The sequence below is a fragment of the Genypterus blacodes genome, unplaced genomic scaffold (genome assembly GCF_046128005.1).
Source record: "Genypterus blacodes isolate CSIRO-AG114 ecotype Tasmania unplaced genomic scaffold, CSIRO-AGI_Gbla_v1 ptg000028l_1, whole genome shotgun sequence".
In the NCBI taxonomy this organism is placed as follows: Eukaryota; Metazoa; Chordata; class Actinopteri; order Ophidiiformes; family Ophidiidae; genus Genypterus; species Genypterus blacodes.
In genome coordinates, this window is record NW_027466841.1 from 2201362 (window position 1) to 2227567 (window position 26206).

General features: G+C 45.3%; 1 protein-coding gene across 1 annotated transcript; it reads right to left on the reverse strand.

Moving 5' to 3' along the window:
* Window positions 1–13887: 13887 nt before the first annotated feature.
* Window positions 13888–25658, reverse strand: kcnj19a (potassium inwardly rectifying channel subfamily J member 19a). The gene is made up of 3 exons (XM_076144291.1): window positions 24526–25658; window positions 18883–19099; window positions 13888–14931 (listed from the first exon to the last, which is right to left on the reverse strand). The coding sequence occupies exons 1-3, from the start codon at window positions 25189–25191 to the stop codon at window positions 14261–14263; spliced, it is 1554 nt and encodes a 517-aa protein (XP_076000406.1). The 5' UTR covers window positions 25192–25658; the 3' UTR covers window positions 13888–14260.
* Window positions 25659–26206: the final 548 nt, after the last annotated feature.

Sequence of the window (26206 nt, forward strand, 5' to 3'; positions counted from 1 at the left end):
AAATATGTTACGCAAGAAGAGAAAAGGAGATATCAGAAAATGTAACAATGTTTTTTATAGATACCATAGATAGATCTTTGTGTACTTTGTGTACGTTTTAAATGACTGGGGTACGTTTTCCCACCTTACCACTGTCCCTAACCTTTATATATGATAATATATAATCACAAACCTATATGTGAGGATTGTTATGAATGTAACTACATAGATAAAAACATGTTTACTTCCTCCACAGTAAATACACGGCTGACCACCGTCTGTCACCTCGGAGCAAAATAGCCTATGAATAAGAAACCAGCTCAGCCCTGTTACAGAAAGATAATTGTATTTCTCTGGTGTCCCTCTGTTATCTCTTAAATATTCCTCCCTCTCTGTGTGTTTCATACGCTCCAGGTCAGCGTCACCTCTCCTCGCTTTTCTCTCCGCTCTCAGCAAGTGGATGAGTTGTGTGACAATGAAAGCCATCAGCGAGCTGTCATCTTCTCCTCTCTCATCACCCTGGGGGTCTCTGGAGACAAGCTCGGGGGGGTCAAGCCAAATCATCTGAAGCTCCGGGGGAATCCAGAGGGACTTTGTACACGACTGAAGAGTTTTCATTTACACCTTCTCTCCTCCACTCACTCAACTTTATTTTTCATCTCTGGCGTTATTCCTGAGGGGAGCTTGTGTGTTTGCCAGATTCCCTTTGAGCATCACAGACACACAGCTAAAGATATTTATCTACATGGACCAGATTCTTTTTTTTTTTTTATTTTACAATAACACATGTTTATAGAGTAGACCGGCTTGCTGACTATGACCACAAACAGAAAATCAAATCTACAGGAGCCAAACCAAGTCCAAGTGGTTTGAATTTATCTCTGCTCTCTGTTTTAATAACATTTCTATTATTGTCCAAAAGTCATTTCCATGTCTAATCTCTGTTTGAAAACCACAGAGAGAAGTCAGAATTTCCTTTAATTGAGGAGTCTTGGCGGGATTGAATTTTATTGGGTCCAGGGGAGCAGCCGGTCCTGGTGAGGCGACAGAGGAAATTGATTTTTGGCCCTCTGTCCGTCCCTGCAGCTCCTGGCTCCTCTCGGGGACACGTCACAGTGTCATGTCAGGACAGGTCAGGGCAAAATATAGACCTACACGTCTCTTTATCACCCTGAGTGTGATACGCAGGCCTACTGGTTATAATCACTACTTACCGCCTAAAAAATGTAAGCATGTTACCTAATCCCAGAATCTAAATATTGAAATGAAATAAAACGATTTTCTTTCCTTTACTTTTGGATTGCCTCAAACAGCCATTACGCCCCCCAAATGTGGACCGTGGCATTTAGACATCTCCATCTTGCTTAATATGCTGCACAACTGAATTCCCTGGACATGGCCCCCTCAGCTGCTCTGGATAAAAATGTTCCAGCCATCAGATGGTTGGCTGATGGTTCTACTCTGAATATGAACTATGCCCATGTTGCCTTTTCGAGCTGCCCGGCCTGAGGGACCCTTGACCTACACGGTGTCTCTCTGGCACCTTGGCACGCTCTGAATATCATGCGCGCTGGTCACTTGGGGCAGCGCTTACTGAGCAGAATGTGCTAATCTGACCTTTTGCTTCTGATTTAATGCTCACTTTTTGTGGCCAGATGTGGCCACAAACTCACCCATTGTGTGCAGAGAGAGAGAGAGAGAGAGAGAGAGAGAGAGAGAGCTGTCAGTGTAAAGCTGTTTTTCCTGTACCAGCTCATCAGACGCTTATCTGCTCCTCTGTCACCTCCGTCACGCAGTGTTTGCTGCTTTACAGACGTGTGAGGTCCTCACACGAGGGTGCAACAGGAAGGAACGTTAAGTGCATCTCAACCGTGCACCAGTAACGCTCATCTAACGTATCCTTGAACACGGAGATGAGTGGACACTAGACAACAATAGACACACACACACATAAATGCATTTTTATATGTGTTGGCACTCTAGGGGTTACGGTGGAGACGTACTGCTCGACTTTCAATCTCTTTGTCTTCACATCATTGGGAGTTGTGAATTACAACGGCGGACTCCTTTGCTCTGGAGACTCCAAGCAACCCTGAAAATACGTTTCTGAGGATGTGATCAATAAGACTGCTGCAAAGGTTCTCTTACTGACAAGAGAAGAAGAAAGAAAGAAAGGACCCTTTCACAAAAGGAGGAGCATTAAATAAAAAAACATTTAAGTACTTGGCAGAGTCCGGTAATTTGTTTGGTCTAATTTGTTTCCACAGGTCCTTTTCGGTTAGCGAGGGATCATGAATCAAGAGTGAACTGCTCATTTTAGCCTTGTAATGAAAAAACAACTGAAGGGCTAATGTGCCCTGGGTTTTTATATAAATGGCTCCCATGATGAATAGGCATGATGATGGATGGGATAAAACACTCCATTTACATCGCGGCGCTCCTCTTCTCTTTAAGATGAAGGCAAGCTGAAGTCTCACTGATTCAGAGCTCAAGGATTTACCAAATTGTTTCTTGCGATGTGTTTGGAATAAACCCATTTTGTGTGAAACAAGCTGTCTTAAGCTGTTAAAAAGAAAATGCATGAGGTTCTCACTGCAGATGAAAGTTTGTTCACTTCAAGGTGAAAACCCCAAAACGTATTAAACCTGAAAAAGAGTCATTTTAACTTGTATTAATTCATTTGTATTTGAGCAAAACTGTGACTGAAGTCAGAATACAAACATAAACACTACCCCCACTAAATGACATGAAGTCACGGCTGCATGTGTGCGATTACTATACCTGGCTTATCGTTTCTGCAGCAGGGGGAGGGGGGTTCGCTTTTAAGAGGCCTCACACACATTATAAAGCTGTTGGTAGCAGAAGTGCTGACAGCTGATCGGCCTGTGACAGTGTGAGGTTGAGAGAAGCAGACACTGATGGGATGGCGGCTGTCAGAGGGGTTAGAAGGTGGACAAGTTTTCCCACCAAACATCTGATTCCTCTTCCTGCTCTCCTCCAGCCTGAGACAAAGTGTTGTGACTCTTGAGTCGTTACATCAACTGGTTTTCAGACAGTTAGTTTTGGCGTTGTTGTTCCAAATGTGGTATTCAGTCTTCTTCTGCCTTCAGACTGACTCAGCTGTGTCTCTGCTTCATTTACCTCACCTGTCGTGTATAAACAATCAGTAGTTTCAATTGATTTGAGCTTAAGCTGTCACTCAAACTACTTGTCACTTATTCATTCATTCAGATACAGAAACTATTCAGATATGTTAAGCTTTAAAAATCTTTTGGTTTTGAAAGATTTTCCTATTATATTCTACTCTGTCAGGCAATTCCTGGCAATTTCCTCAGGAAATTAATTTCTCTTTTGTCCCCAATGGAACTTCTGAGTCCCAATCATGAGTCAACTCTTATTGAGAATCTCCAACTGCTGTGTATTTGGAAAATATTAGTTTGTGCAGTTTTGCTTTCCTTGCTCTCTGCTTCTTGCCTCATCATCTAAATGTCACACGACTCCATATCACTTGTCCTTCACTTAGACATCAGTGGGGTTTACAGGGGGAAAAGGCCTGCCTGTTATTATTAGCAGGTAAGGTCAGACTGTGTCAGCGTGTGTGTCAGTGCGTGTGTATGTGTGTGTGTGTGTGCAGGCTAGGACAGTGTGTTCCAGGTTGTCTGCAGACTTGAGAGCCTGACAGGAAGGAGACAGTAACCGGAACATGGGGCATCCTGACTCCTTCACAGGCACGTCAAGGATAACTGGCTACATTAACTCTGTCCATTAGTGTCTTTGCCAGACAGGAAGTGAGTGATTGTGGCTGTTGTGTGGGATTTATTTATACTCCAGCTTATTTAGATGCTCTGTTTGGTCACTGGCTGACAGGCGGCCATCATTTATTTTGATGTTTGGGGCGACAAGCAATAGGAGGAAGTGTGTGGTGGATGCATGTGATGTGTGTGTAACTTTGTCAATAGTTTAGGGTGAAATGTCAGTTTTCAGGACAGCACCTAAGTGACTTGCAGACTGTGTGTGTGTGTGTGTGTGTGTCTTCCCAGTTTATCTGCTCCAATTGAGAATCTGTGGATGTGAAAGGAGCGGGCTTCTCCTGGGGACACATAAACAGACCCGGATCAGACCAGGACCAGGTCAGATCCCAGCACCGCCTCCCATTGACCCAAATCCAGGCGTACATCTGGTGGCCTCTTACACTTTAGAGAAGTAAGCATGGTATCTAAAAAGGCAAATATCTGCTGCCTGTGTGCTGTGTACACAAAGTTAGGCGAAATCGGTTTTCCCTTGATGAAAGACTCTGTGAACACGTCCCAGTCTGATGGATGATTGGTTCTTGCTTGACTTCAGCATTATCTAAAAAAATAAATGCAATATTTTGAGCTGTGAGAGAAGAAGATTACATTTTAAGATGATATTTTTCCATAACTTTAATACAACTCTAACCCCAAAACAAGGACAATGGAGGACATTTGTCTCTCTCAGCGCTGATCCATATCAACAACAACAACAGCTCGGGCACAATGTGGCCAGCAATGTGTCCAGCTCATAACCACGTGAATCCAATTGTTTCCCTGCTGTGCCCTTAAGAGTCCAATAGTTTATTTCGAAAGTACAGACTGCAATTTTGGGTTCGGGGAAAGAAAATTCATCATCGGGAGAGAATCATGATAAAGAACCTTTTGGAACTTAGAAAGTTTAGAAACTGGTTTCTTTAAAGATGTTGATATACTATCCTATAGTTTGCAGGGACCAGGATAACAGGATGACATTGATAGAACATTTATTTTGTTATAAACATTTGGCTAGACAGTCATCATTTCCCTGAGCTGACTAAGGCTCATACATGTATAGCCTCGGGTCTGGGATAAAAATATGTCCCATCTCTTGATCCTCAGTCTCTGGCGGGATGGTAGAGGTGACGTAAAAGCGAGAGGGCAGTGAGTGGTAATAGTAAACATGTTCTGTAGTATTGTGTGTTTCTCCTGCTCATCTCAGACAGATCCTCTCTGCACTCTTGGTGTCTTTGGCTGAAAATGGGGCTTATGAAGCATCTCAGCTCCTCATTTATACCTTTACACATTAATGAAGACTTCACCCATGAATGTTGCATGATGTAAAGCGATGGCACATGCATACTTAGCTGTGTCTCAGATTGAGCTTAATACTTCATGATGTTTATGTAGTGCATCTGTTTGTTTTATAGGTTTGCAGCACAATAAAACACAATACACACAGGGATGAATACCAAAATACCACATATTTATTCTTTTATTTATTGTATTAGTATATCAGGAGAGGCTGGATGACAGTGTGTTAATTTGCTCTATGCACAAGCAGTTTCCACTAGTGAGGCAATAAACAAACAATGAAACACTGGGGGACACTGGGGTTTACAGCACAGAGCGCTCTAACCGTGTTTGACAGGGCTGAGTGCAGGAGACCTGTGGTTTCGCTCTCACTGCTCAGACCTGTCACAGCCATTTGGCAGCCAGACTCTGGTTTGCAGCGAGACGCTTTGTCAGTGGCTCAAATGTTGAATTTGGCGTTAATTCCCAAAGAAATATTCTGCCAAATTACATTTAAACAGCCTATAAATTAAGTTTCTTTATTTTAATCAGCGCCTGGCTTGTACTGCGCTCTCAATGAAGGCTGAGCTGGTTATCTGAGTCTAACTTTGGTCTCACTTTGCTAAATAGATCTGATAAAAGCCGCCGTCATTCTGATGCTATAAATCCACCTGATGGAAAGAAATTGGCCGGGTGCACATTTCCCTCCCTGTAGACCCACATCTCTCGATGCAGAAAAATGGAAAGAGCAAGCACTTTATTCACTAATGAATGTGTGATATTCACGGTGGTGCCGCTCTTAAATAGAATTGAAAATTCATATGTTCTGCCTGCTGGAGCTGCAGTGTCGCCGCTCCCAGCCCCTGAGAAACACTCCAATCAACGCCAAGTGTCTTCCATTTGTCACTGACGTACGGACAGAAGTGGAGATGTTGGGGGAGCAGCAGTGCGTCATCTCATCTGATTGTGTCGGTTCAAAGAGTGTGAGGGAAGCTGTTGGAGAGGTTGCTTTCATTCATTTTTCTTTCTGTTTTGAGCACAATGAGCTCCATTGCATTGGAAACTGACCTCAAACTGTGAAATGAAATTGACTGCAAAACTGGAAATTGTCTCTTTCCAGTTTGAAGAGGAATTTCAGAAAGCTTGTTTTGTAAATTTGCTCCTTTCTTCCTGTTTAATTATGGATGAGCAAGGCTTTCAGTCACTGCTGTCTGATCAGTTTCACAGGAGCGAGCCCCCTGAATCTGCTAACAAAGTTAAATCCAACAATTAACCTGAGCAAATGTATCATGAAGGCTCATATTGATTCATTTTTAATGGCTAGTTATCAATTCCGGCTTGGGAGAAGGATTACAAACAGATCCATTCTGATTGCTTATTAGTCTGATGGGATTGTTTTTCTTCATAATGTTTCCATTCATATAATCAAAGTGATTGCTAAATGGATTGATGAGCAAAACAATTGAACCAATCTCACACCAGAGCCATCATCTTCATCAAGTTCAGGGCTTATTTTCCTCGCCAGAGATTTTACACTTGAAGTTTAGTTTCTTGGGGCTGGTATCAAGTTACCATGGCGAAGGTTGCTCTGCTCTGATGCTAAACACTGCAAGTTTGGAAACCAAAGCTCTTCCAGGGAGATGTGATGTCATAGAGGTCACATTCCCTGACCCCTTCTCATCACTAATTCCTTCATACGGTTGTTTTCCATTGCAGTATAGTGATGAATTAAGTGGATTTAATGAACAAATAGTGACGCACTATACGGGTCACGGTATCAAAGGTCGGTCTATGAAAGCATGATTTAAGAAAGCATTGATTAGTCATAATATCCTCAGGTAGGCCATCAAGCTCTTTTGCTTTTTGAAGAGGTTTTCTGTTATTTTATCTGGCAGCTCCGGCGTAACTTGGCAAGGAAAGAAGGAGGAAGAGACAATAAGCTTTCTCAGCGCAGAGCTCGACTGCAGGCTAATCAGGCACGCTCAGTGATCCCTCTCATTTGGATAAAATCTGAAACGCTTTGTGAAAACTAACATAATATCAAATTGTGGATCGAGCGTATTTGTTTTTGCAGTCGTCCGAACGTTTTCACAGAGACTCTGTAGAGAGAGTCGGGATTTCAAATACAAAAGGTAAATCATTTCAAAGGAGACAGACATTGCTATTAACGTTGAGTTGTATGGTTGTGCTGCTTGCAACACGCAAAATTACACCAAAAAGCTTGGAAAGATCATTTACCTTTGTGGTTGTTGATGCGGCAGGCAGCTGTGAAAGCAATTCTGTCTGGAGTTTGCTTGCATGTGTGTGTGTGTGTGTGTGTGTGTGTGTGTGTGTGTGTGTGTGTGTGTACACTTGTAAACGTTGTATGTCTGGCAAAGCAAAACAAATTGTCTGGTGAATCATCAATCTGTCTGACTGCAAATGATTTCTTGTCTCTGAAAATCACCCAAATTATCCGAAAAGGGTCAAAGCTCATCGTCTCCACGTTCACAGGCAAAGTAGAGAGATTCAACGGAGAGCAAAATAGCTGTAGAAAGTAAGTAGAAAAGTCAAAACTGTCACAGCATGATTACTGATTTGATTGTTTTTTGTTTCGGCCCCCGTTTAGCTTTTTGTACCTTTCTGAAAATGACAAACAAATGGACTAAACCTTCCACAATTGGATATTCTGACATTTTATTCGTTATTTTAGGCTCTACTTCACCCAGAAATTCAGGTGTAGTTCAGTCAAATCACTGAAAACCTATGTGAGAGGTGCGTGGCCTTTAAATCAGTGAATTAAAAAAGCAATGTTCATTTGCACAGATAAAGATCAAGCTGCTTCAATAACCCCTGAAGTGTCCAAACCCACAATGATTCATGTAAGAGAAACATTAAGCTCCTGCCTGCTCAGTTACAGGTATAATTCATTTGCTTTAACTCCTAAAGTTCCTCCAAATTCAACATTAATCTCAATGTGTGAACTTTAAGGCGCCCACAGTGCCGAACGCTTCGACACAAATTGTACTAATGGCTCATACTTAAAATGTGACCAAATGAATCCTGAAAATAATGAATACTTCAAAATGAAAATTAATCTTTCAGGTTGTTGCCATTTTAATTTTAACCGAATATTAAAATCATCATAGTTTGGCCTGCGAAAATTGATTACACCCCATAATGGGCCCACGATGTCAAATGATGAAGTAGTCGCCACAAGGCCTCCATTGTACGTCTATGCTTTTCATAATCACGTCTCATGCATAATTTCACTTATAATGAGAAAGCGTATGGGTGAAACTTCCCCCCACGGCAGTGCAGACAAAGCATACCATGAATATAGTTTCCTCCCCCCAGCCTCTGTGCCAAACCTGCTCAGGAGATGAAAAGAGAGCATGGGAAACGCAACAACACACACTCTCCTGTATTTCCTGTCTACCTCCTCTGCTATAAACCTGAGTGTTGATGACAGGATATCTCACATCACACTGTGTCACTGTCACCAAGCGGACTGAAGTACGGTCTTTTACTGCTGGTTCATGGACAGAAAGGACAGCGAAAGACTCTCCTATACTCCCGGGAGAACAGCCTGTCCCTGAAGGCTTCAGTGTGCCTCCAAACAACACCTGAGCCTCGTAGACAAGCCTGCTGAATGATAATTGCAACGAAACACAGTATATGTATATGTCTTAGCGGTATCTTGGAGGTATTGGAGGTCCTGAGTGCTGATCTGAAGATTTGTCAGGTTGCTGCAGAAGACTGGGCTAATGGCTCAGTCAGTGAAGGCAAATCCGAGGCCCTCTATACTTTTGCATTTGATTACAAACCAGAGCGCAGCTGTGATTGTTTGTGCAATCTGTGATTTCAGATCAGGTCAATAGATGGCATGTTCAGGAAACCTGTGTGATTTATAAAGGGCCCATGTGAAGTGGCTGAATATCTAAGTGGCTCCTTTATCTGGAGTTGGCAGGATGACAGACAGGCAGATGTTCAAGCAGTGTGTGTGTGTGTGCATCCTCCCTTTGTGAGGAGCGAGCGGGAGTGTTTGGCCAGTGTTTTGGTTTTTTTTACACAGCGAGAGGGAGATTAGGAGCAAGCTGTGCAACCTGTGTTTAGTGGGTCAAGCAGGTGGAGAGACAAGGAACAGATTTTACATATCAAAGCTAAAGAGCAAGAGAGGAGAAGAGAGCAAACACCCGGGGCGGCGACCTGGACTGGAATGACTTCACGGCGACGGAGGTCAGAGAGGAGCGATGTTTAGCTGAACTGAAACGGCGCAGGTGGGAGTGACGTGACCCCCGCCCCCGTTTATCTCTGGGCTGTGTTATTTATTTGCTCTTTATCTTGGTTTATTCACCTTGTTGACAATAAATCACCTGGGGCTGATTACTAATGAATTAGAACATTATCCTCACATGCAGGCTTTCTTTTATTCCCATTCAATTATTCAACCACAGGGATGTAATCAAGCATCACCGGTGAAGGTAAACAAAACAGTAAGCTGTCACACTTTGAACAATAACGGCGGCCTTATCGCACTTACATTCACACAATTGGCCTCATATATAAGTTGACTTCACCCATTACTGCAGAATTAATGCTATTACGTTCCATTCGGCAGCGCGGTTGTGCAGCACTGACCATTAGTGTGTGACAACAGGAATTATGATTTCCCGCGGAGCCGTGGGGCTGCAGGGGTGGGCTGAGCAGGGCGGCACTGCCAGGAGAGAGAACAAATGCAATTTAGGTCCTGAGAAATTTCCCCCCTGGAAACCCAATTACGTCTCTGCAGGGATGACAGGGTGATAAGGGTCATTTTGTTCTTTTCGATGGAACGACAGAATGGCCGTGTGGAATGATGGGCGTGTCTTTATTCTCTTGCCTTTTACTGAGTAACACCAGCACTCTCCTGCTCTTCTCTGCATTTCTCTCTCTCTCTCACACACACACACACACACACACACACACGCGCGCGCGCATGCGCGCGCTCGGTACCATACAGAACTCTCGGAGCACTGCCGGAAGAGTCTGATTAAAAGTCACTGGAGAGGGTGTGATTAAAAAGTAAAAAGGCATTTCAGTGTGTGAGGACAGATTTCACATTATACTTCAGAAAAGAAAAGGGCTTTTTTTTTTTGCGTCTGCTTAAGGCTGTGAAATGAAAGTGAGGGAGAAATGAGTGTGAAATGCTGGAGTTCCCAGCCTCTGATGTCGAAAAACATGCGCGCTGGTGTGTGTGTGTGTGTGTGTGTGTGTGTGTGTGTGTGTGTGTGTGTGAGAGAATTTGTGTACTGTACTTGCGCTGGCTTCATATTTCATCAGAACACACGCCTGCATCTGACAGGCACAATTTCACAGAAGAGGTAGCATCAGACAAACCGTTTGTCCAGGCAGGGAAAGTGCTTATCAGGCACAATGTAGCCAGAAGATCACGGCAGAGACGGAACAGAAAAACACAGGAGAAGAGAGGGAGTAAATAGATAAATGCAGCACGGAGTGAAGCCATTAATAATGTTTGCAGGCTCATGACAGCCTGCCAATGAAAAAAGGGGTTCGGTGTAAATGAAGGGTGGCGTGTAGCGGTGTGAGGGTGTGCTGCCATTTCACGCCTTTGGACACAAACACACACAGTCCATGTCATCAAGTGCCCCGCCATTTTTCATTTTGTCATAGTAGGTAACATCATCACTGTGTGTGTGTGTGTGTGTGTGTGTCTGAGTGTGTGAGGGGGCTGGTCTCTTGTTTTGGTTTTAATATTGTTATATGGAGCCAGCTGCTTGAACTTTAATTAATCCAAACACCCCCGAGCACTTTCCTTGAATTTTAAATACCAAACAAGCTCAAAAACGGTTTCTTTGGATGGAGAACATTGGAGTTTTAATGTAGTGCCGTCATTAAATTGATCAGTAGAATTACACCCATGTTTATCTTGAAAATATGATTATGTTCTAGTTGTAGGGTCTTAGTGAGAGCTGCAGTTCCACCTGTGGCCACTATGCGCTGCTTCTGGGGAGCTTTACCATTAGAAACCGTGCAGTCGTGAGGCGATGAATGTATGTTTATGTGTAGTAAGAAGTGTGTAGCTGTCGTGAGCAGTAATATAAAGATATGGAGACATGTTTGAATTGTCATGGATGAACTCTTTATCACCACTCCATTAAACAGACGGGGATAGATGGAATCAATCCCAGCATCCAGTGTTGGTGACTGATAATCACGGCCTGTCACGTATTGTCATAATGTCACTTGTCATTTCACAAAAGGACCCGCTGAGTCAAAATCGCACAAAACAAATGATTTACACAACAAACAGAGCAGCAAGTGTGGCATGACAGACGGGTAAACAACTGAGAGCACATGGAATATTTGTCCCTGCAGCGCTGACGCCTCTCAGCCCCGGCTGGGAGGGCTCGCGCTTTGTTTACAACACAAACAAGGACGACGACGACGACAATTTCATGGCACAGTGTGAGATGAGATGATGTAACACGACCTCAACACATCCAAAGCACAGCAGAGGTAATTATTCAAGGTGAAACCGTCCCAGCAGGCAGGAATCTCGACAGGAAACGATACATTTGCACCAGATAAGCGTCTTGTATCTGCGCAGCCGTGATGAACACAATTTAAAACTATTGATTTCACCGTGAAGAGATCATTCCCGAGGTCAGTTCTGCCGCCCCCCCACCCCTCCTCCGTCTCTGTCTCCCAACCCCTGACATGACAGCAGATGTCCCTGCAGAGCCGAGTGATTATCCAGGCCTCGCAGCGCTGGATTGCGTTGCTGCTCATGGTGTGTGTGTCGGCAGTGAGAAGGTATCGATTGGTCCTCCAGTCTGCGACCTGGTTATGTTTAGGTGAAGCAATGTCAGGTGGCGTCCCCAGAGGATACCAGGAACACACGCATCTTCTGCAAGACGCATTTATGCACTTCAGTCCACTCACACAGTCAGACAGTAGATACAATACACACACAGACACAGACACACGCTGCCCACTGGCAAGACTTATGGTAATATATGCATGGGAATAAAAATCAATTCAGCCAACCATTAATTATTTTCAAAGCACAATAGTGGTCGTCTCCATTGTAGAGAAGCTAAACGGTGAGATGAGTTGATCTTTCTCTCTCACGCAGGGTTTAGGGGAAATAAAATACAGCTTAGGAGAATTAATGTGGTCAAATGAAACTGGCCAACGGATTTTGTTTTTCAGAGCGATGGCAGAATACAATGAGTCTCCCCCCGTGCCTCAGGGGTTCACTTTGTCTCTCTCACTCGCACTTATATGCACACACACTCACACACCTGCACACCTTTGTTTTGAGCTTAGTCCCCCACTGCTGCAGGGTGAAGAGATTCCCAGGTCGCCGTGGAGACTAATGGATGATGCGACTCCTTTTCGATTGACATATGCCACATCTGTTTTCTCTCTCTCTCTCTCTCTCTCTCGCTCTCTCTCTCTCTCTCTCTCTCTCTGTCTCTGTGCAGGTCTGCGTCTCTCTTTTACTCTGCGTACGTGGGTGCGTGCGTGTATTTGTGTGTGTGTGTGTGTGTGTGTGTGTGTGTGTGTGTGTGTGTGTGTGTGTGTGTGTGTGTGCGTGCGTGTGTGTGTTCTGTTAGCTTAGTCAGGCGCATTTCCCCTTCAGACACCATAAGTGTCCTAATTTACCATTGATTTGCAGTTGGTGCTTGACAGTACAAAGAAAAGCCTCACCGTGGATGAGCAAGGGCTCAAGTGTAGATTGAAATGCCCCATTGTCAAAATTTAACTATTTAATTGCTGAGGAATGGAGAATCTGTGCCCTCTGCTTTTATAATCCCTTTGTCATTTACGTCTCTTTCATCTGATACATCAGAGGCGGATTGGAGTCGACTCCTAATGAGAGCGGCTCCAACTTTCTGTGCCAAGTCTCGCTGTTAAGTATTCATGTTTCAGGTATTTATAACTTGTGGCGACGTCATTGGCGAGGTCATCGTGAAACCTCCAGAAGCACAGCAGACAGGAGTTCTCTTTGAATGATGTCACCATGTTGTTACGGTAACAGTGGAGGCTGCCAGCAACTAAACGGGACATCGTGACAGTTTGGAAACGGTAAAAAGTTTGATGGGTAAATGTGCAAGAGGCTATAAATCTGATAAGAGCAACTGAAGTTTCCTTTTAATCATCATATTTAGATTCAGATTAATTTGAGGCTCTGTGTGTTTCCATTCGTCAATATGTAATTTGTCCAATCCATCCATTAAGTGTATTGGTAAAGGAGGAGGAGGAGGAGGAGGAGGAAGACAAAGAGGGCTAAGGTGATGTAGGTGCTTCTAATATGCCGCACCTGAGTGGCTGCCATCAGCTGTGAGGGACAAACTGTAACTGCTGATGTAAATATGCTAAAAGAGAAAGAACACAGACAGAGTGACAATGTGTGTGTGTGTGTGTGTGTGTGAGACATGCTTCCAAAACCTTGTTACACCTCTATCTGTAATGATAGTTGAATGCTTACCTAACCAGGCTTCATTCTCCCACAAGTATCTCTCTCTCTCTCTCTCTCTCTCTCTCTCTCTCTCTCTCTCTCTCTCTCTCTCTCTCTCTCTCTGTCTCTCACACTCTTCACTTTTCGCACTGAGGAATTATGAGCACGTTCCAGCACAAAGTGTTACTTGCTGAGGGACAGATTTGGGCTCCTGTTAATCCCATTAAAACCTCATTGTTCTTTTACTTGTTGACAACTGGCAGCGCTGTTACACTAACGATCATAATGAGTGAGTAAATCAAACAGAAGCAACAATAACAACACCAGGAGGAGAAAGAGCAAACAGCAAATTTTTTATTATCATTTTATATTCTTTTTATTCATACGTATTGAAAACTAGGAGATTGACTGTTACTGTAAATTGTGGTGGTGCAAACAATGTACATATGAAGTTTGTGTTTACATGCACGACTTAGTGACCATTTGTCAACGTAGAGCAAGTTAAAAGCGTGAAGTCTGTGTGCTGTGTGTGTGTGTGTGTGTGTGTGTGTGTGTGTGTGTGTGTGTGTGTTTGCCTTTGCTATGAAACACAAAAATCACAGTAATTCCAGTAAAGGTTTTGTCAAGAGAAACAGAAATCAATACGTTTTCAGTAAAGCCTCAGTTCTTTGTCCTAACATCGTCTCCCGGCGTAAAGTCGAAGCTCTAAATCAGTTTTCATGCACGTCTTCGCAATGTTGTCGGAGGTCGGAGGTCAGTGGACGTTTGGGTTTTAGCGGTCCGCGTTCATCTTCCTCAGCTTGGCCGGCAGGTTGTCCTCAGGCCTTCCTCCGCCTCCTGACAGCAGCGGGCTGGGCATGGGGACGGGGATGGGGGCCGGGGTGGGCGCCAGGCTGGGCTGGTAAAGGTCCCCGGTTGACTGGGTCATGGGTTCGAAGCCGACCTTGAGGGATTTGAGCTGCAGCCGGGTCTCGGCCTCAGGCCCGGGCGAGGAACTGAGGCGCTGGAGCTTGAGGGGCAGGTCGCCCGTACTGCAGGCCTTCTCCGAGTGCTGCGAGCTGAGCAGGAGCACCTTCCTCTGCAGGTCCTCCTTCCCAGACGAGCTCATCCTCTGCAGCTTGCTGGGCAGCCGACCCCCGGCTCCTCCGTGGCGGCCCCTCTCCTCTGATGTCGTGTTGATGCAGTCCACCGAAAACACACGGTTGCGCCGCGCGCCGTGGCTCTCTGTCAGCGCCGGGGTGGGAGTGGACAGAGGCGAGGGCAGCGAGTTCTTCTCCTCGTGCTCCTTGACGCTGTACGGCGGCGTGTTCACCTCGAACGTGCTGTGGAACTGAGAGTAATCGACCCTGAAGAAACCCTCTTCCAGAGACATCACCGGCAGGAATCGATGGCCCCATAAAACCTCATCCTCTGTATACGACGTCCGCGCTTGGCACGTCATACCTGAGAGAGAATGACAGGATTTTTGGTCATTGCAACAACTGCCATAAAAGACAATATAGTGTTAATTAACCAAACAATTACGGAGGAGGAAAGCGAAAGGTCAACACTCTCTCCCATTACCTCCTCCTCCTCTCTGCTCCTCTGCAGAGTCCAATCAAATCTCATAGGTTTAAATACTGTGTCCAGAGTAAATCAGCAGGGGGGCGGACACATTCTGCTTTATGTCTTTGTTGCCCCTAATGTGCTGAGACGGTATTACAACAGGTGAGGCTTGTTTTTGTGTTCATGCAGGAGTGAGTCATCTCTGTGTTGTGTTCAAGCGCCTGTTATTAGCCATGATTACTGTCTGGTGCTGGTTGCGATAATGACTGTATCATATAGTCAGCATCATTGCCACCCATTCATCAGGATGAAGAGCGATACGACTCCTCCTCTCCACCAGATCACTGCAAGTCCCCTGATTGGTTGAATATTGACCGTTGACTTCAACCTGAAAATCCGAGCTGGAAAAGGAGGAATGTGAGTGAGGGCACCGGGTTTAGGCAGGAGCAGTGTGTCAAGTGTGTCATTTAATATTACATATATTTACTGGTTTCTTTGTTTGTGTTTCATCTGTTTCCTTGACATTTGTGTTTGTTAGCTCCTTTGCGATCAATAAGCACCTCAGCCCTTTTTGTTCACTAAATGTTTCCAAAGGGACAAAAGTAATAATCACATGAATGTCAAAGTTATTTAATTCAAGTAAGCAGTTCAACAGTTAAAGGAACATATTTCAGGAGAGATTTTAATTAATAGGAGTAGAATAATTTATTGAACACAATTAAAGTGTGTTCAAGCTGAGGCTTTAGGCAGAGCTTACCTGCTGCTCGCATTATGAAAACAAAGGCCAAACCGATCAATCTGCACGCTGGGACCCTTATAAGTGCTTCCATTGTTTTTCTTTTCCAGTCTGACAGCCTGAGGGACACTGAACCGAGGACAAAAGGATTTCTCAAAACAAAATTCAGTTCCAGTTCTCCTTGAAGACTAAGAGATGCAGGGATGGAGAACTAAAGGAAGAACTTGAGGGGTTTCAGCCCCTAAAACAAACACTTAATAAGAATAAAATTGCTGCAGGACCTCCATTTCCCGCATAATTCAACCCTGTATTGTCTGAATAAGGCTGTTGTGTGTTTGTGTTTGGATCAGTGTGGTTACAGTGAGAGAATCTGAGTGCAGTGTTACAGCCGGACACCACTCATCTCCATGGACGTAAGCAATCCTCCATCTAAATCAAGGTCACACATATCCTCATTAGCCAGGCCAGCATTTATTATCAGGATGCACCCGGGTGCCTTTGAGCACCACAGCCGTCAGATGAAGTATTCTGCTCGTATGTAACAGTGCAGGTTTTATGGTTTTACATCTTGATAGACATGTCGGCTTCATTTCATCACCCAGCTGCCAGCAGAGGGTTAATGTTTAGTGCATCCTGCTTAAAAATAAACGCCTCGGTGCATCTATGCAAACACATGGCAGACGGCAAAGGATGGCCGGGCGTCCCTGCAGAGAGCTTTATGTAAAACGCCAGACGCTTCGCTGCTCTGGCTCTGTTTAAATGCTGTATTTCCATAATGCTACTCCATTTGAATATGCCACTATATGTAAAGAGCAAAAACCTGAATATTGAAAAATGAAAAATGAAAAATGAAACACATGGACACACAATCACACACACACACACACACACACACACAAACACACACACACACAAACACACACACACACACACACACACACACACACACACACACACACACACACACAAACACACACACACACACACACACACACACACACACACACACACACACACACACACAGAATGGTACTTGTGACTGCTGATAGAAGATGAAGTGTTACTATGTGGCAGCAGGACGGAGTCAGAGCGTTATCACACCCTGCAGGTCAGACTGCACTCACTGGCTCATATTGCAGAGGACAACAGGGGAAATAAGATTTCTACTTTTATGTGTTTTGACATTCAAGGGCCGGAGCTTGGTGGTGTCCCCATGTTAGGAATTATTATTATTATTATTACTATAATGACTGTCACCAAACACATTTACATCAGTCTTGTTGATATCATATTGAGTCACTGTGTGTTAAACAATAAAACCAAATCAGTGTGCAAGGTATACAGGTAACCATAGCGACAACATCCATGCTTTGTTCTATTTTACAAGTCTCATCGATGTTAAAGGACAGTTTGAACACCAAAACAAGACTCAACAAAGGAAATTCGACTCCACATTCTCTGTAGCTGATGATCTGGTCCTGATTCCCTCTTTGTTCAGATTTGTAAGGCCGAATCAGCGTAAGACGTGAATTAAACCTAATGTGCGTGAGGATGGCGCCGGCGGTAATCTGTCCCCTCTGGTTGAGCAATAATTGGAGCGAGTTGTGGAGACAATTGACGGGCTGATTGTCCATTTAGGCCCTTTAGACGCGTGAGCGGGCAGCAGAAAGTCTCGCTGATTCGCCTGTGCATGGACGGGTGAATATGGTGGCCCGATGAAGGTGACACTGGCAGGCCTTCCCCGCTCTGCCAGAGCAAACCCCCGGCTGCGACATGATTTAATGGCATTATCATCAGAGCACAGGCCGCGCTGCTCGCCTGCCTCTCTGCCTCCCTGCTGATCCCCTCCTCCTGCTCTAAGCCTATTCAGCTCCCTGGTTTTTCATGGGACAAAGGCAAAGGGATGGTTGGATGGGAGGGATAGAGATGAAACAGAGAGAGACACGAGAGAGAGAGAGAGAGAGAGAGAGAGAGAGAGAGAGAGAGAGAGAAAGAGAGAGAGAGAGAGAGGGGAGGAGAGACAGAGAGAGAGAGAAGATAAGAGAGACAGAGAGAGAAAGAGAAAGAGAAGGGAGAGAGACAAGAGAGAGAGGGGAGGAGAGACAGAGAGAGAGAGAAGATAAGAGAGACAGAGAGAGAAAGAGAAGGGAAAGAGACAAGAGAGAGAGACAAGGAGAGACAGAGAGAGAGAAGATGAGAGAGACAGAGAGAGAAAGAGAAGGGAGAGAGACAAGAGAGAGAGACAAGGAGAGACAGAGAGAGAGAAGATGAGAGAGACAGAGAGAGAAAGAGAAGGGAGAGAGACAAGAGAGAGAGACAAGAGCGAGAGAAAGAGAAGGGAGAGACACAAGAGAGAGAGACAAGAGAGAGAGACAGGAGACAGACAGAGGCAGAGAGAGAGAGAGACAGCCAGAGACAGAGAGAGACAGAGAAAGAGAACAGAAACAGAGAGAGAGAGGGAGAGAGGGAAGGAGAGACAGTGAGAGAAGAGAAGAGAGAGAGAGAAGAGAAGAGAGAGGGAGAGAGAGAGAGAGAGAGAGAGAGAGAGAGAGAGAGAGAGAGAGAGAGAGAGAGAGAGAGAGAGAGAGAGAGAGAGAACAGATATGAGGGCAGATGCATTCCCTCATATCTGCATGTTTGGAAGTTAAGGACACATTTGTCAGATCTCCATCAGAGGGAGGAGCTGTGTGGCTGCCAGCACCTCAACATGGCCGCCTGTTGTTTTCATTACCGTCTACGCCTTCTCACTCCGGGCCTCAGGATTACGTCGTCTCTCGGCCGTCATTTGAAAAATGGAGTGAAACTTCTACTTAAACCTCTGCACATTCATCAAAGTGACACGTGTGTCTAACACCACAGGCTGTTATTATGCAGGAGCGGGCATAAACCAATTCTGCAGTAATAAAAATAATATTACAACAAATATGCACACCTGGCGAGATATCACAGGACCGGGACTGTGAGTATCGATGGAATAGAAATGTAATGTGGCTCAGTATTAATCCAGGAATTTACATTTAGATTGGGAGTGAGAGGAATGACATAAAAGGAGCGATGAGGATGAGATGTGCCAGGGAGGAGAGGCTAAACGTAATGGAAGTGGGCTCCCTCACCGGTCGTCTCCACGATGCCCTCCAGGATGACCACGATCTCAAACTGCTCATTCCTCAGGGAGCGCTGGGACAGGTCGAAGAAGGGGCTCTTGGGATTGATTTCGTGGCAGATGGTGAGCGGGGAAACCAGGAAGAGCTGGTCAGCGCCCGTCCCGAAACCGACGTCCAACTCACACTGGTCCAGAGGCAGGAACTCGCCCTCGGGTGTCTGACGAGACTGAAAGATCAAGAGAGAGAGAGAGAGAGAGAGTGAGAGCCCAACAGAGATGGAGGGGATGAGAGCGAGGGACAGAACCATTTTGAGATCAGAAAGCCAGGCGAGAGTAAAGAGATTAGATTCATCTGTAATTAATTTCAGGGAAGCAACAAGGAAGAGTTTAAAGTTTTGTCCTTTGCAGATAAACACACACACAGATAAAGATGTGTCACTGTCTGAATATTGATTAGCGGCTAAAGTTTGTGACGGTTACAGATTTCCTGCTTCACTTTGATTGGAGGATTCCGAACTTGACTTTCCCTCCCGTGTTTAACGGTGCAGAAGCATTGAATTACCAGCATGATGAAGCATCTTTGTCTGTCATCTGTCGGGTGGGTCTGACCTCCCTCCCTTCCTTCCTCTCCTCTCCTCTTTCCTCCCCTCTTTCCTCTCCTCTCCTCTCTCTCCGTCCACACAACTACCCTGTGTCTCCTTATTGTCCTGCCTATCTTTCAATTTCAAAGATAAACTCTGATCAGAAACATTCATTCAGAGGCCGCTGTAGTCGCCACAGCACGCTCTAAAGCAGCCAAAAACCTTTAATCAGCCTTAAAATGAAAGTAGAAAGTGTGATGTTGGTTATCTGTCTGTGATCATAAAAGTGAATTTTTCGACTTAGTCCATTTTCCCCCCCTAGAGTTTCGCCTCCAACTCATAATTGGGATTTCTCAGCTCGGAACCGCCCACACACACACACACACACACACACACACTAAAACACACACTGGATCTTTTGTTTTTGCTGTAAAAACCTCAGATATTCAACTTGAATCATTCCCACAAAGGCTTTTTCCTCTTTTGGTCTTTAAACGAATAATCGAGTTAAGTTCTATCATTTAGATCTTTGGTGCTTTGGTGATGCTTTCACAGATAAACCTTAATGATAAAGTGTTTCATGCTTCTCCCCTCAATAAATCCAATAGAAAACATTTCCTACATCTCCATCTTGCCCTGACCCCCGGATGACATTGCCCTGTGCGATTCATCCCTCCGACCCCCCGAGACACAAACTATGAATGAGCGAGTGAGTAAACAGACTTTGCATTGCCAGAATACATCGCATCCTATTTATATCTCCTGTGAATATCAATGAGACGCTGGTTTGGATTTGCTTTGGTAAAGTGACGCCCGCTTGGAGGAGCCATTGTTCGCTTGTCGGGCGCTCACAGGCGACCGAGTGTCTTTTGGCGTCGCTCCTCCATGTGGGTTATCTGATGGTGGCTTAGGGAAATTCCACATTTCACTTCCTGTCTTTGTCAGTACGGATTAAAAAGACGGATGACTGTATGCAAACACTGTCACACAAAGCTCCTTACACGAGGCGCCGCTGGCACTCACACACACACACGTGCACACACGCACGCACACACTCACACACTCACACACTCACACACTCACACCCTCCTTCTGCGCTGAGATTCAGAGATAGATGTGCTGGTTTATTGTCTATCCTGTAAATCTGATGTTCCGTTCCCACAGATTCTTCCCCCTGAGCTGTGACATCTCATGACAAGGATGTTTTGCTGAGTCTTTATGATGGTTTTGGGGGAGACTGCACACCTTAAGTACTGGCTGACACACACACACACGTTCACACACACACATTTCTCATCCGAATTCTCTGTAATAAGTCTGCCTGCTCTCCAGCCCGGCCAACCTGTCACACCTCATTGTCATTAGAAAGGCAATGTGGGGCTTTTCAAGCTTACAAAAAGAGTGTGTCAAGGCCGTGAGTGATGCTCACGAATAAAGACGGCCGATAAATTAAATTGATTAGACCTAAAGTGGCCTCGTCTTCCAAGTCAACTCGGCTCTGTGCGCTGTCGAGCCTCCATCAATCAGGCAGCTGAGCGATGGCAGAGGAGCTGGGAGGGATCCGGTCGCTCGACAGGAGAGGTGAATCACACACACTGATACCGCCCAGCCACAGACGTGTTTAGAGTTAAGTTGCACCCAGCTAAGAATTCAACAGACGGAAGCAAAAGGGAAAGATAGGAACACAACGAAGAAATTTGAATACAATTTGTTGTTGTTTGTTTGTTTGTAGAAAACAAACGTGTGTGAGTGTATGTGGACTCTTCAGGATTCTCCACCTCTGAGCTGCGCCAATCAATGACTCCAACGTCTTCCTCTTGCCCCCCGACACCTCGGCAACCCAAAAGTATAATTGCGTCTGTTTCCTATTAGAAAACCAATTGGAAATCAATTCAGGCTGAGTGTGGAGACACACAGGAGGCCACACGAAACACGGAACAAGCTTTAGATGATCCTGCTCTTCCTCCCATTTTACTCGAGGTCTTTCGCTCACTCCGTCACCTTTCCCTCATACACACACACACACTCCTCCTCCTCCTCCTCCTCTACCCCTGTCCGTGGCTTCTCAGTAATAAACCTCAACCATCCTGGCATATTGATGAACCAAAGCATCAGTAAAAAACAAGTCACACATGCTTCACTCTCTAAAGATCTGGGCATTCGTCTCCACTTTTTTTATTAACATTTATGTGCACATGTTCAACCAATCACCATCAGCATATTCAATGCTATTTTTTTAAATTTTTATTGGCCAATCTGCAGTTCTGGCTCAATTCCATATTTATTAGTCATCATGTGCCGTCTGCTCCCTGTCCCTCGCTGCAATGACTCAACTTTGTGATGTGCTGAGTTTGGTTGGATTTTCATTCACTTCAGTTCATTAAACACACAAAAGGTCTCTGCTATTGTTCTGCGGCCAATAAGAATCATCCTAGGATTGGCAGGGGCATCATCAGTAGGAAATTGCGTCTTCGGGAGAGCGAATACGGTCATCAACTGGCGACAACATTCTCCATCCTCAGGAGGAAGAAATAACCTGCAGGTCAGTGAAGTAGAGATCTCTTCAGGGGTCGGTGGGGCGAATCAACCATTATCAGCTCTGAAGTTACATTAATGAAATTGGCCAATAGGGGGCAGTCAAACGAGCGGGCAAACGAGCAGTTACACATACACATCTGCCAGACCCACAACTACCTTCAGCATTCCACAAGTCGAGTTTCTGTCTGTGTTGCTCAGTCACTCTCGGTGATCACAGTGTGGTGCAGTGTTCTTCTATCGAGGCCACAGTTCAGACGAGAACAACCTCGTCTTTGTTGCAAACTTTGTTGCTCCGTCTGTTTGTTTATGCCCTCCCGGTGCTCTTCACTGCCGCGTGACATTCTGAGATCTCTTTTGGGTGTAAGTTCCATTAGTGCGGTGTGCTGCCTCACCTGGGTGCAGAGAGGTGGCAGAGACCGATGCTTCACTCAAACTAACTGCTACAGCCAGCCAAGATGAGGATTTGCAACAGTGTTTCCCTTATGAGATCACATTTCAACATGAGATTCAGGGAAAGCTTAACAGATTTTCATAAGTTGAGTGAAAGATTTGAAGGCTGTGAGCTGCGTGGATTAAATCTGACAGAGCGTCACATGCTCAGTCTGTTTAAGACACACATACAAACACACACACACACACACACACACACACGCACACACACACAAATTCAGTTAAACCAAACCCTCTGTCAGTAACCGGATCATTTAGCATTTTACATGACAAGTCTGATTTGAAGAGGGGAGCAGTTCAACAGCACCACCAACACTTCACAACAAGAACTGCACAGGGACACAAGTCTCAAATCTCTCCATGTCTACTTTAAAGAGAAACGTACACATTAAATCATGATGTGTGTTTACTTCAGGAGATTTGTTTACTCTCAATCAATACCTTCATTCGTACTCGACACGGATGAGTTACTGACTTTTATAGTCTTGTGTTCTGTTCTCTGGAAGAGCTTTTGCACAAATTCAGTTTCAAGTAAGAGTCTTTGAAGTGAAAGAATAAGGTTGGATGGCAAAGCCCCTCAAGCAGAACACACACACACACACACACACATAAAGCACACAGCACACCGTCAGCTCTGAGTCTCTTGTAGTGCACAGAGAGAGGAGAGTAAAATTGATATGGAGGTGACAGAGGTCTTAGAATTTATAGTCCTGAAGGAAAGCGAGAGTGTGTTTTGCCTTAAAGTTACTCTGCTGCGTGTTTTGCTCCTCACTGCTCTTCTTCATCCTCGTCATTGTTCTTTTTAAACAATCCTGATTACTGTTTCTGATTTAGATGTATGGACGACTGTAAAACGTCCCGGCAGGTGTCAAAGGTGTGTTACATACTGGCAGGTCCTGACTGGGAGAGAGAGAAAGGAAATCAGCACAGAGTGTGTGTGTCATGCTGCTGGCCTGCCCACGGGGCTCTTCACTTCCTCCCTGCTTGTAACTACGGAATAGCTGACTCCCTCTCTGCCTGCATGCATCATTAAGCTGACCGGCGCTGAGCTGGATGTGGCCATGCAGAGGAGGACGCCGACATCAACAAGCTCCAAGCACCCCGCCGATGCTGTTTGTCTTCTTTATAGCCCATTTCGCATGCAGAACATAGATGTTATCTGTTATAATAATTAACCCAGCAGCCAGTCAGCCTTGATACTGTGTGAGGGCCATTTTCTGCATTGTCGCTTTCTTTCATAATGTGAGCTGATATTGCATATTGCTTTATTCTTGGTGAGTAAATATCCTATATGTGACTACTACAGGTTTCATTGTGGGTGGCACAGTAGAAGGCTTTATCCTTACGTGGTGTGTGTGTCTTTTTACACAATTATTGTTGAAACCAAACACACACACACACACACATGCACAGCAAATTTATATCCCAGGAGAGCAAATCACATTACAGCCTGGGGAAACGAGAGGACATCATGCATTCCTTTATGGTTGCCATAAATACCTTTAACGTCTCCAGGAGTGCTGGTGAACTGAGGACTCTGATGATTTGTGGTCACATATGAAGCTCCCTCAACACTGACTCCATCACTTCCTCATTCTTTGAGGTCTGACGTTCATCCTCTGGGGTCATATCTCACCTTTACTGGTGTATAACTACGTGCTGGATTTAAAACAAACCAACAAACCAAACTGTCGCCACATGTCGCAGGCTCAGACCCTGATGGCGTCTCTCTCACTCTGGCTCCCTCGGCTCTCTTATCTGAGTGAGACCCACCTGCTGTGCCACTGAAGGATTATGGTGATGCCACCTTAAGCCTGGTTTGTTTAACAAGGCGCACTGTGTGTGGTGAGACCTGCTTTACAGTTAAGCTGAGCAGTTGAACCAGATGTGTGATGAGCACTATGTTCCCTTGTAGACATACATAGATGACAGCAGAGAGGAGAATAGAAAGTCTCTCCTCTGGCTGCCAGTGAAGACAAACTGTTGGGCTTTACACTTTCTTCAAGTTTTCACATTTTCATCCACATGTGCTCAACCTGAACTCTCCTCTACACTCCAGCTCATCACTCGTTGAGTAAACTTACCTTGATGAGTTTGCACCTGATCTGAGCAGACACCATGTGGCTGTTCCGCAGGTTCCCCACCCGGAACATGAGGCACAGTTTGCCGTCTCGCTGTGAGATCACCGCGTCCTGGCTGAACATCAGCGTCTCTGCGCGTTTCTTGGGCTGCGACATTTTTATGAACATGCAGCCGATGAGAAAAGCGTCAACTATGGAGCCCATAAGCGACTGGAACAAGAAGAGGATGATCCCCTCCGGACACTTCTCTGTGATGTACCGGTAACCGTAACCTATGGTGGCCTCGGTCTCGATGAAAAATAGAAAAGCGGAGGGGAAGTTGTAAACATTGGCCACGCAGGGGGTGTAAGACGCGTCGTGGCCATGATTCAGGTCTCCTCTGATGTAGGCGATGATCCACCACATGGACGCCATGACCAGCCACGCGATGGTGTAGGTGAGGATGAAGATGAGCAGGTTCCATCGCCACTTCAGGTCCACCAAAGTGGTGAAGAGGTCCGAGAGGTACCTGCTGGTCTCTCCTCCCAGGTTCCCGTGCTGCACGTTACAGCGGCCGTTCTTCTCCACGAAGCGCTGGCGTTTCTTCTTGACCGGTGCGGAGAAAGTGGTGGCCCGGTTCGTGTTTACCACCTGATAGTCTTCGCCAAATTTCCTACGAAGTGCTGCCATTTGTCGGCTCGGACTCTCCCGAATTAAAGGGCGGATTACGAGATGTTTAATCCATTTTCTTGCTTGTTTGAGCCCCCAAACCTCCGGCTACCTGCAGTGCGTAAAGCGCGCCATGGCCACTTCAGCGCGCACAGACCATGGAAGCTGAATGGAGCCTGTAGACGGTTTCATCGCTCGATCGGTTCGTGTCCTCTGTTTGTGGTTTTTCTGCGGATCAGTTTTTTTCCCGGATGAAGTTCTGAGGGAACTTGGTGCTCCGCTCAGCATCCAGCCCGGAGAGACTCTCACCAGCCGAGCCAGAGACCGGGGACTGAGCACCATCCACAGCTTTGGTGGGCTGTTATGGATGATGAGAGTGTGTGAGAGAGAAAGTGAGAGAGGGGGGGGGGGGGGGGGGAGAGAGAGAGAGAGAGAGAGAGAGAGAGAGAGAGAGAGAGAGAGAGAGAGAGAGAGAGAGAGAGAGAGAGAGAGAGGAGAGGGGCAGGCCGGGGAGGAGCAGCGAATTATACAAGACTGCATTTGTGTGTGTGTGTGTGTGTGTGTGTGTGTGTGTGTGTGTGTGTGTGTGTGTGTGTGTGTGTGTGTGAGTCGTTTATTTACACATAAAATACACTAATCATTCATTCCCCAGGATAAGTTGCCTTCACGTCCCGGTTTTACTTTATGAGTGATGGGTAGCGTGAGAAGTGTTGCTCACATCCTAAGTGGTGATGAGGTTTGTGGGATGTAAACTGATTGTGCTGTCAGTTACGCTGCGCCATCTACTGGATAGAAGACGTATGTGCAGACTCGGTCGAATAGGCGCAACATAAAATGCATAAACCCCAAAATTTCTTTCTCTAAAATTGTAATTGCCATTCAGTCTTCTACAGTAATCATTTGTCTTTCTGACACAAACTGATCATTAAATTCCGGTAATAACAGTGTTGTGCAAACTAAAAGCAACTGGAAAAAAATGACTGAATTTTTAAACCACTCCAATTCTGCTTTAGCCAAATATTTAACAATGCACAGC